General features: G+C 36.4%; 1 protein-coding gene across 2 annotated transcripts in view; it reads right to left on the bottom strand.

Moving 5' to 3' along the window:
- The window catches only part of VPS13B (vacuolar protein sorting 13 homolog B), a 331,777-nt gene that overhangs the window by 141,948 nt on the left and 177,756 nt on the right, over positions 1-12,073 (bottom strand). For both annotated transcript variants that reach the window (XM_032222762.1, XM_032222761.1), the window contains exon 33: positions 10,442-10,585. In XM_032222762.1, coding sequence (XP_032078653.1) covers positions 10,442-10,585 — 144 coding nt within the window. The remainder of the gene's footprint in view (positions 1-10,441; positions 10,586-12,073) is intronic.

Here is a 12,073-nt window from a genome sequence, read left to right as displayed (position 1 = left end):
GTATAGGCCGACCCGAATATAAGCCGAGGCACCTAATTTTACCACAAAAAACTGGAAAAGTTATTGACTCGAGTATAAGTCTAGGGTGGGAAATGCAGCAGCTACCGGTAAATTTCAAAAATAAAAATAGATACCAATAATGTTTTTGAATATTTATTTCAAAGAAAAACAGTAAACTAGCGGTGTATTCAATGAAATACTTCACTCACCTCATGATGCTGATGTCCCGCTGTGATGATGATGTCCCGTGCAGCCGCGGGAGCGATGTCCCGCCTCCTATGACACACGGCACAGTGATTCCTATCATTGGATCACTGTACCAGAGGAGGTGGGACATCGCTATGTGGCTGCTTGCCATAACAAGGAGGAGGTGGGACATCGTTGCAGAGCGGCAGGAGGGGGAGGAAGGGGAATCATAAGACAGCCCTGCATTACATTAGAACGTGAGGAGGGGGGATGGTGCGGTGCGCGCTGTGCGGCAAACTGACACAGAGGGAGGGGAAACTCACAGGGGCACTGGGCCATTCACGAGTGTCACCCAGCGGCATGGCCCCGCCCCTTTTTCTCCTCCATTTCGGGCAAATTTTTCACTGACTCGAGTATAAGCCGAGGCAGCTTTTTTCAGCCCAAAAAGTGGGCTGAAAAACTAGGCTTATACTCGAGTATATACAGTATATATTTTTTTTAACCTACCTTGCAGTAGGACAGACAAGGGACATATCTAGACAGCTGCAAATCTTCTAGAGCGGGGTAAAGTAACTGCATTCTATGGAGGCAGCAAAACCTTTTAAAAATTTAATTTGTGAGATGTATTGCTTGCATTTGCTGCCATACACAATATCTACATTTTTAATTTTAGTAATCATTTTCCTAAATCTAAAAATTACAATTTAAAGAGATTACAAACTCCAACTACTAAACTAGTCTTTTGAATTTTACCAAGCTCTGCCACATTTTATGCAATAATCTGATAGACTTTAAAAGACATTGAGCAGAATGTTAGGCTACTATATTAAAGTTAGAGACAAAAGAAATACTATCCCCACAACAAAGAGCTGATTTCAGATAATCAAACAAAATCTGGACTGAGCCCAATCGTGCACTTAACACTCAGGTTAAAACTGCTTGATCCATATGGGTTAATTCTCAAACACATTGGAAAAATAAATAAAATAATTAGATTAAGTTTTTTAAAAAGCTAGAAAAATGTACTTTGGCTGAAGTACTTTATCTTTTAGATTTTTCATTACCTGGGTTTCCAACATTTTTCTAAGGGAAAATCATCCCCTTGGGGCAATTACTATCTTGGTCAGGAGCCAGTATGTGAGATTTTACAACCAAAAAGAGTAAATGTTAAGTCTTTATCAACAAAGAATTACATAACTTCTAGAAACAAATGATTATCTTGTGAAATAACATAAAAATGCAAGTTCACTGGGGGCGGGGGTGTCATTACATCTGAAAACTGTGAGCTAAGGATTTAGAGTCACTTTTGATTTTTACAAGAAAAAAGATAAAAACAGACTACCTTAAATTCCAGGGCTTGTTCTGCCAACTAATAAGTGCTTAAAGTGCTATCTGCTAGATATTTAAGAGAATAGAGATGGTTAGTTTACAAACCACTGAAGGCACCTCTACATTTTGATGATGCTTCATGATTCCAGCTAATAAAGCTAACATCCATTCCTGTACTTCGAAGCCTCGACTGAGAAGGCTGTTCACCATGAAAAGACCAATTGTATGAACTACTGAAATGTTTTGGGGGGGACTTGAAATTTGGGGTTCCTTTGGGGCAGATTTTGTCAGCCTTTCCAAGTAGGCTGACTTAGAAACAAAACCAGATGAGCTAGTTCTACTTTATTGTAAGGCTACAATCTTGCAAGTGTGACAGCAAAAATCCCCAGCTTTTACAGCCTGACAAGTTAAGAAGGTTAGTTTCTCAGTTTCTTTCTCTGCCTATGATGTAGCTGCAGAATGATTAACTTTGCCATCAACTATGTATGTTACCTTATTCATATTCAACACAGAAATCAATGACAAATGCTTGTAAGCAGAGGTGGGTTGCTGCCGGTTCGGCCCGGATCGGCTATACTAGTAGTAGCGGAGGCAAGAGGCCCCGCCCACCCGCATACTTCTGTGCATGCACAGAAGTGTTGCATGTGCACGCAAGCACGCACAGGAGTACACCCAAACCAGTAGTAAAGAAATTGACAACCCACCTCTGCTTGTAAGTGTCCTAAAGATTCCATATGAGACTGTATTGCTTGTCTTTCCTTGCCTAATGGAATAGTGCCTAGGCCTTAACAAGCTAAAGATGAACACTCAATATACTGTCTCTCCTGGTTCAAGGATGGACATTCAATACATCTCAAGTAAAAAAAAAAATAACACTTGAAACACAGAATTGTATAGGAGAAGCTCCTACAGAATTACAATATTTTATGACATCATATTCAATAACATCATGTTTGGTTTCACACTAAAACAATTTCTTCAGAGAGTGAGATGGTGGAAGACAACGATTCAAGCATGGGGTCGATTGGTGAATTTGGGCCAGTCATTCTCTCATAATTCAACCCACCTCACAGGTTGCTGCTGTGGGGAAAAAGGGAGGGAGCATTAGGTACATCACCTTGAGTTGTATTTAAAAAAAGGTAGGATATAAAAGAAAGAAAGAAATGTAAATGGTGAAGCAATGGTGTTAAACGAATAAGCAAGCAAGCCAGCCTGCTGTTGCATTTTAAAACTAAGTGCTGCTTTCTCACCACATGGTTACTTCATGGGGGCTGCTTTTGTATGTGGTTATGCCACATAATGGAGTATTTCTGTGGCTTGCTTCTCATGATATAGAGTTTTCAAGTGGCTTCTTAAAACTGCTTCCACGGAACAGCGCTTTGTGTGCATGCCAGCTTCTCATGAGAATGCGACCTTGCCACATGCTTTGCTATCCCCTCCCCAAAATGTTCTGTCTTTGAACTGATTCTGTATGCCAGCTGTTTCCCAGAGCAAGCCATCTATAATGGTTTGCTATGTAAGGCAATTATCATGTAAAGACAATTTCAAACAGAGTTTTTGTGGTGATTTCAGCAGGTAACATATGATGAGTAGTGACCCACAGCAGCCCCTCACCGTGTTGTTTTTGTGCATGCAGTTTAAAGCAGCTTGTGATAATATGCAGACAAAACTAGGAAAGTTTGCTGCATAAAATGACTGCTTGTACATTATTTTCCTTCTGTTCAATCATATCAGATTCTCAGAGACTGCCTAGACAAGTCTCTGCAAAATCTACATCAATAATGCAGAGAGAAAATTGCGAAGGCTCTGACTTCAGGAATTCAGAATAACTTTATGATATATCTATAATAAAGACAATAAGAAATCTGTATCTAGTCAATGAAAAATTTAAAGAACTACAAAAGATACCAAAACAGGAAACTCTACAGTATTATAGGTTTATTTTGGAATTGTGATATTACTTTCTTTTGCTTATCTTCAAAATGTTCTGCAGAAATCATTGTCAAGTAACTCAATCATTCTTGACCCTTGACACAATAATATTTAAAAGGAATTTGCCCACTTATACTTATATTTCAACAAATCTAGTTTTTTTGCATAAAGCCACAATCCGATGAGTGAGAAGGTACATTCACAAATCTGATTTTATATTGCTTTTTCAAAGGGTTAAAATTATACTTTAATTGCATAACATCCATCACCATGGCAGCCATTGAACGTGGGTATAAATTATTTAAGATTACTGAATTCTGGGAATGTAATATAAACTGAAATATATTTATTTAATTTTATGGAGAAATAATAAGAAATATAATATATATTGAGGAATAAGATTACTTGGCATTAAGTAATAATGATTGGAATATGTAACAGAGCCGTGAGCCATCATAGAACAGTGACCAAAGAACATTTGTAAAATCTATTTATCAATTTATCAATTCACATATTTAGCACAAATTACAAACCACTACGTCAAGATTCCAACTAACGAACCCAAGCAAATTAGAATTCTGAGACTGGCATCTTCATCAAAGGACTTCTTTATTGGGTACATCATATTAGCATGATTAAATGTACTCAACAAAGAAGTTCCTTAAGGAAGATTCCAGCCTCAGAGTTCTGATTTGCTTGGATTCGTTAGTTGAAACCTTGACATACTAACTGATATACACTTTTAATACTTTTTAATACCAGTGTTTAAAAAACTACACAGATTTTTGCAAAAGCCCAGTGAAACTAGCACAAAACCATTATCTAACAATTTCTGAAACTCCTTATTTTTTAAAAAAATCTGTCACATATCAAAGAAATGTCACTTTATAAGAGTCAAAAAAAATTATCAAAGAAACTTCCTTATATAAAAATAAGTCAAGAGCCCACTGAGTCTATGGACCTCAAAGTGGCTTAAATTTCATACATGAATTTAGTAATATAATATACAGAAATTGTAGTCTATAAGTTTTTTGTCAACTCGCAAAGCATTCCTGACCTGCTCTCGAGTTGCCATAGGCAGGGTGATGGGCATTGGTAAGAACCCTACATTTACATGTTGACCATCTTACTATCTAAATTATATCCATGTAATCTATAGTATCTACAATTTTTTAATATTTCCAAGATCTTAAGAACAATTTACTTTAATCAATAAAAATGTGACTAGTCCTGATTATTCATCTATTTAACAATACAGAACTTGAGTGGATCACTTGGGGTCAAGTGATATATAAATGTAGTAATACTTTTAATTATGTCTATAACATTGTTGTGCTTCAGAACAGCTTCCTAGACACTAGTTACAAACAGGCTAAATAACTGATGCAAATTGGAGGAAGGAGGGAAGACATACAGGCAGCCTTATCATGGAACCCATTCTTAATCCTTCTACTCCAGTTTCACAATGCCCAGATAAATTCCCCCATCTTATTGCAACTAAATTTTGCCTTAACTCGCTCTCATTATTCTCCCCAATCCAAAAAACACAGAGAATCTATACTGCAACCAACAAGCATTATTTGAGTCAATTCTTGAACTCTTTTTTTAAAGTGACCTGGAGGAAGGGTTGCTTTGCATATGGTTTTCTCCGACTGTTTTCAAGATTGCACAAATGAAGACAATCAAAGTTCAGTTTTTAAGCTAGGTAGTGGCATTAGATTAGTAGTTTTTACAAAGAGTACAAACTGCCACATGGAAATATTCTGTGATGAATATGAAAGCATTTGCAATGAGTAAAATATAAGAGTTCCCCATCCCTTAGCACACCACAGTTGCTCTTAGCAAAACCACATACTCTTCCCAATTTATGGGAACTTTTGTTCAGATTAAAGAAAATGAGACTTTAGATTTGCAAACAAATGAATGGAAAAAAATTCCCCCAAGGAGGTGTCAATTCTTGTATTGGAATACAAAAATACAGGAAGTACTTGTAATAAAGCCCACTGACTCTCCCCAGAATGCAGAAGAGAAAAAAGGACAGAAGAAGCTTATCTAGTGAGATCTGCATTTGGTTATAAATTAGTGTGTGGTCTCCTTTGTACTTGCAGACAGCTAGTGGTTCTACACCTGCTCCTCACAGAAGATATTGTAGAAATCTGATATTTGTGGATCATTATAGAACCAAGAAACTCCTGGTATTATCAACTGCCCCTCTGTCTACTTCTGGAATAGGACACTGCTGCAACTGGTATATCATAGCTTCTGATCACAGCTGTTATATGCAATACAAAATTTAGAATAGTCTTCCTTCCTTTCTTCAGATTTCAGCTTTAAACTTCCAGAAACTCAAACTCACATTCAGGAACTACAAACTTCAAGGACATGCTGCCAGTAGACATATTTGCTGTCATAACTGTTGAAAAAAATCATCCTGCTACAAAACACAGAAATGTATACATATAAGCTTCCATTTCAAAATTTAAGAGTTTTCTCCCAACTCTTAAATTACCATACTTTTACCCATTATTTTTCCAGCCTTGATCCCTTGTCTGAGAAGAGCTATTTCCCAGCTCGCTAGTTTCAGCATTTACAAAATACAGCCTTTGCATAACTTTTTAGCATCCTATTTTGCCCTTAAATAAAAATTATAATAACGTAATATATATGGATAAAAATTCATGGCTTTGCTTCTGAAAGTCAACTGCAAGATTTGAGGATGCTACAGCAGCTGAAAAAAATCAGGCTTAGATTACAGGACCCATAAACCAGTGTTTTTCAATGCTGGCAACTTTAAAGATGTGTGGGCCTCAACTCCCAGAATTCCCCAGCCAGCCTGTCATAGACCATAAATTATCCACAAAATTAGTTCATAATTTTTTCTTCTGAATTGTTCGGAGAATTTGTAATTCTTTTACGGAATTATATTAATGTGCAATCTTTACGAACTTTCTAACTTATCCTGAGATCTACTGATACGGCATTTTTAATAGGAATAAAAATAAAGTAATAAGTAAACAGACAGTGTAAAAGGGATTCATGGGTATGTCAAAATTAAGAAGAAACATGGCTATTATTCACTTGAGATTGTTTCTTTAACATGAAATGGAACATAGTCCCTGATCTATTAGAATAGGTAGAATACAGAATATAAATACAATTGCAAAAGCCTAGTAGCTGTACTACTAACTGCCCTTGGTCTTCAGTGCAATCCAGGATTCTTTCAGACAAGGTACAGCCAAATATAATGAAAGTTGCTCAACATTCCACTACTACTTTTTCAATTATTACAAAACCCTATACAATATTTTTGACTTGATAAAACTATTCTGATGAGCTTGTATACTTCATTATAGGTACATACAGAGAAGACCCAACAGCAAGAGAAAAGGATGATCGCTACAAAAGTTATTTATTTTCACCCACTAAATAAAAATTTACTATTCTGGAATTATAAATTTGTACCTTCAATAATGTACAAATATTTTTCCCCAGAAGCTAGTATACAAGAAGGTTTAACTCAATCCTGTATTACTTGCTTATGTATAAGTTAATGTTCACATTTTAGCATAACAAAATTAAAATCTTTGCTATGTTAACTGAAACTAAACGATCCCACAGAAATATCTCGTTCTGCTTAAATACTTTAATCTCAATGACAGATAAACAAGCAAAAATAAACTCTAAAGGAATGACAATGTTAGAAAAGAAAGTCCAATCAAAATAAGACAACTGTACAAGAATAAAGATCTGAGAAATATAATGGGAAATACTGGAAAATTCAGAAATTTACATTTACATAAAATAACATTTGTCCTTTAGCACCTACATAGATCAAAGAAGAGCCTTTTTTTGCCTTAATTATGTGGTTACTCTCTAACGTTCTACACAATATGTTTTTTATTTTGGTAAAATATAAACATTTAATTTACTCTATAACACTGGTTTAAAACGTATACATATACTATTTCTTACATATGGTCCTTTTGGAAGTGGGTTTAATATGATGATTACTGGATATTTGTGAACAAAGTAATTACTACTTCCAGATCAGTTAGACAACTTTTAAAAACAAACTTGTTATTCAATTACTGTAATGTAGCTTCAGTCTTCAACTTTTATCCTTTTGTAATGTGTTGTACCACAAAATTTCTAAGTGATGTTTGAAATTCAGGTATGCAACATTATGTAGGATAATTAGTGATAAGGTTTAAGTTAGTACAAACAACTGAACAGGAGTTGAGAAATAATTTGTAATTCAAACCATTAACTCCATCTGAAGACTTCTTGGTTCCTGCACTATTTTACTTTGAATAGTAGTATCTGATTTCTAGTAATGATCTCTTATAAAGTCCTAAAATGTCCCTTTTTTGCTGATGTTTACATCATGGTGTTACATTTACAGATTTATGTCCTCTTTTAGATTCTGCATTTCTTAGTCAAACTATATATATATTTAACTTTCAGAAACCTTGATCATAAATCAGCCCAGTCCTCTGAGTAATTTTGTTGCTTTTCTTTGAACTTAGGATTGTAGAGGTCTCAGAAGACTATGTGTTGGAGGATATGTTTGCAGATGATAGAAGATGGTCTTCCTTTGCTGGAAAAGAAATGTGAAGGAGCTCCTAATGGGAGTTGAGAAATATATAGCAAAGGAAATATAATGTTGGCTTTATTTCTTTTCCTTCTTGATACTCATCATTCAGAGAGTGTCTAAGTGGGGGAGTGAAAATGAAACAAAGGTTCTTTGCCATAAAATAAGTTATAATGGCTCAAGATAGGAGGAATTGCATGAATAGGCTCTATCGTGAAATGGAACTTGAAGAGCAGTTTTAGGTTACTTATATATTAAAACCATTAAAAGGGTCAATCTTAAAAACTGCCAATGAGCAGAAATTATTTTGCTTCTTCTTTGCTGGACTATAGCCACTGTAATCATTACTAGTAAGAGAATGATTTTGTGGAGTAGCATTGTTCAGAGGCAATGATAGACTATTTTAGAAATCCTGTTTATCAGAAATAAAGAAATAAGCCAGCAAATGTAATTATTTCTATTTATCATTTATTCCCAGCAAGAAATGAAGGAGTCCCCAGTTTTTTAGACCAATGAACATTTAATGAGCAGTTTGAAGGTGCCTTTAGAAAACAGCTGATTTGGTATAGCTTGCTGTTCCAAATATGATTATGGAAATATTGCCAATCCCTCTAGATCCCCAAGAAACTTTATAGTATCCAGTTTCCTTTTATTTTTATTTTTGCCTGAGCCGGTGGGCACACATTGAAATAATACTCTGGGCCAGTAACCATTTAAATGTTTCTAAGAATGCTTTGGGGTGCAGAGTCAAGCAAACACAAAGAGCCCTATGTATGTTTTGTTTAGTGTAATTTTAAGAACTAGGATACCTCACCGGAACCTCTACAAACAAGCCTAAGTAGTAATGAAAAGGAAATTCAAGATTATGATTCTGGCTTATTTGAAAGGGAAAAAAAGTAGATGGTATTTAGGACATTATTGTATAGAAATGTTCATTCTTAAAGTACATTTCTTAGGCTTGGATTTACAAGAGGAAAGAAAACTATGTTTAGAACAAGATTAATCAGTTTGGCCTAATGGAGTTTAGCCTACTAGGCGATTCTGAATACTAGTTCCACCTTAGCCATGAAAACTGCTTGGGTGATTTTGGGCCAGCCACTGTGTCTCAGCCCAACTCATCACACAGTGTTGTTGTTTGGGGGGAAAATAGGGTTATTTGGATTGATAGATATAAACCTCAACCTAACTATACTAAGTAGTGTTCTGAATTTATTCCACAGAGCCTGGCTTTCTCTGATATCCCAATGAATGCTACAGAATTTATGCAGCTAATCATGACTATTCTGTATGTGATACACCTGAGACTAGTGCTCCTGTTCAGGAGTTGTGCCATAGTCAGAACAGGAAAACAATTTCTGGTAATGCAATTCTAATGCTTCAATTGAGCCTCAGCTTGGAGAAAGGTTTAACTATAGTTTAAACTACTAACTACTTGCTTGTTCCTCAATTGTACAAATGCACAGACCAATTGGAATAATTTTACTATAGCCAATAGCTGAAAAGAATGAAACCAAACTCTTCCTTTCCTATGATCAGGTAAACAAAATGTAGCCAAGAAAATACATTCAGAAGACAGGGTCCCTACATAGGTAGTCCTCAACTTACAACAGTTCGCTTAGTGACCGTTCAAAGTTACAACAGCATTGAAAAAAGTGACACAACCATTTTTCACACTTATGACTATGGCAGCATCCTGGGTTGACATGACTATTTTTCACACTTATGACCATAGCATTGCCCTGGGTTGCATTGCCCCAGGGCAATTTGATCATCTTTTGTGACCTTCTGACCAGCAAAGTCATCAGGAAAGCCAAATTCACTTAACAATGGTGTTACTAATTTAACAACTGCAGTTCACTTAATATCTGTGGCAAAAAAGTCGTAAAATAGGGCAAAGCTCATTTAAAAAATTTCTTACTTAACAACATAAATTTGGGGCTCAATTGTGGTCAAAGACTATCTGTATATCCCAGTGGTGGATTCTGGATCCCGTTCCAACTGGTACGGTTGGAACAGGCCCAGCAGCATCCACATGGACGTGCGCAAGCCTCCATGATGTTCCAGCTGCTCCACGGAGTGTCACACAGGTGCTGTATGCATCATGCGCGTGCGCGGAAGCCTTAAAATACAGGTAAGGAGCTCGGGCGGGCAGGTGGACCATCCGAAGCACTGTACCGGAAAGGTATCCAGTGCTCCGGGCAGGCTCCGGTATGCCCGTACTGGGGCGGACCACCTGCAACCCACCACTGGTATATCCCAAAAGGGATCACTATACTGAAGTACTTTTAGACATAATCATGATATGTGTAACACATATTTAGGAAGCATATACTATCAATAATAAAAATGTTGGAAATTGGATGATAAAGCATATAGTTGCTTCCAAAAGTCAACCGATAATACCTCTGCAGCTTTATTGGAAGGCTCCAATCCAGACATATTATCCTGCATTAATTGTTGTAGGAGCTGTAATTGAGCAACGCTGAGGAAGAAATCCAGACCTGTTGTCATATTCACTTCCAAAGAATGTCCACATACTAAAATTTCCTATGAAAGAAACAAGTTTGCAAAACAAATTCCATTGGTTAGCATCTTATTCTTGACATTTATATAATTTTATTTTTAAGAAAGACAATATAAATTGTTTATATTCTCTAAATTGTTTATTAACATTTTCTCTATCTCTTTCAGCAGAAAAGCACAATGCCCCATCTGTAAAATAAAATCAAGTGGAGGAGTAATGGAACGTCATACAGCTAAGGTTCCAGCAGGATATTTAACGATTAAGTTGCTTTCTCTTTGTTTCATGTATTTCATGTGTGAGGTCCTGTTACTTTGTTGTATTAAATTCTGGGCTGTCAAGAGACCTTATTCATTTTCTTGGCAGAAAATTGTAATTCTCCTTTTTCACAGAGATGTATTTGAGTCTACCAGCATATCTTAGTTTATAATGAAACTGTATTTTGCAGTTCACAGATAGCTGATTCAATTGATTTGTAGCTGTCTGCTAACATTTGGAGCATAGATAAATGACCATTGTCCCCTGGCTATTATAACCCCCACACAAAGAAAACAATCATGACCATGTTTTAGAAATTAATGAAAGGAGAAAATAAACAGATTTGCTTACTAAGCAGGAAGTCATATCCTCTTGTTATAGAAAAATATGTGTATATTCATCCTTAGTAATCTGTGGTAGATCTCTCCCTTTCTTACTGAATATCCAAGGGAGTAGATTCAAGAAAAATTAAAACAGCTAAAGCATTTACATTCCTGAACAACAGGAACAGAAAAATTCATCTGTTACTTTGTACTATATGCTTTCCCTGTTCATCTAAAAAAAAATTTCAAACTCTTTTTTTCAGCAGATATGTAACAGCAGTGGAGATTGGGGCCATGGGCAGCGGACTAGGGCAGGCTTCATATAGAGCCAGTGGTGGGATTGAATTTTTTTTACTACTGGTTCTGTGGGCATGGCTTGGTGCCATGGCATGGCTTGGTGGGTGTGGCTTGGTGACTGTAGCAGGGAAAGGATACTGTAAAATCTCCATTCCCTCCCCACTCCAGGAGAAGGTTATTGCAAAATCTCCATTCCCTCCTGATCAGCTGGGACTCTGGAGGCAGAGAATAAATGGGGGTAGGGCCAGTCAAGGATTCTCCAAACTACTCAAAATTTCTGCTACCAGTTCTCCAGAACTGATCAGAACCTGCTGAATACCACCTCTGTATAGAGCCATTCAGTTCTATTCCTGGCCATCCCCAGATAGAAAATCAAGTACCGCAGCTACAATCCTTTTCCAGAAAGGATGAGAGCCCCAAACTTCTATGCAAAGTTTGAAATGAACTGACGGGAGCTAAGGGGAACAAGCAGCTGGATGCCAAAAAGATAAGATCTCTTGATGAAAGTTTGAAAAAAAAATTAAAGGGAAAATAATCTGCCTTGAAATTGTATTTCCCATGGATGATCTAAAATTACGCCTTAGCCTTCTTTTTTATAAAAGAAATTATCATTTGGGGTCCTAAATAATCTGCTTT

Source organism: Thamnophis elegans, chromosome 8 (genome assembly GCF_009769535.1).
Source record: "Thamnophis elegans isolate rThaEle1 chromosome 8, rThaEle1.pri, whole genome shotgun sequence".
Taxonomy (NCBI): Eukaryota; Metazoa; Chordata; class Lepidosauria; order Squamata; family Colubridae; genus Thamnophis; species Thamnophis elegans.
Note: the sequence above shows the minus strand (reverse complement) of the source record. Positions and strands in the feature narration are given on the sequence as shown.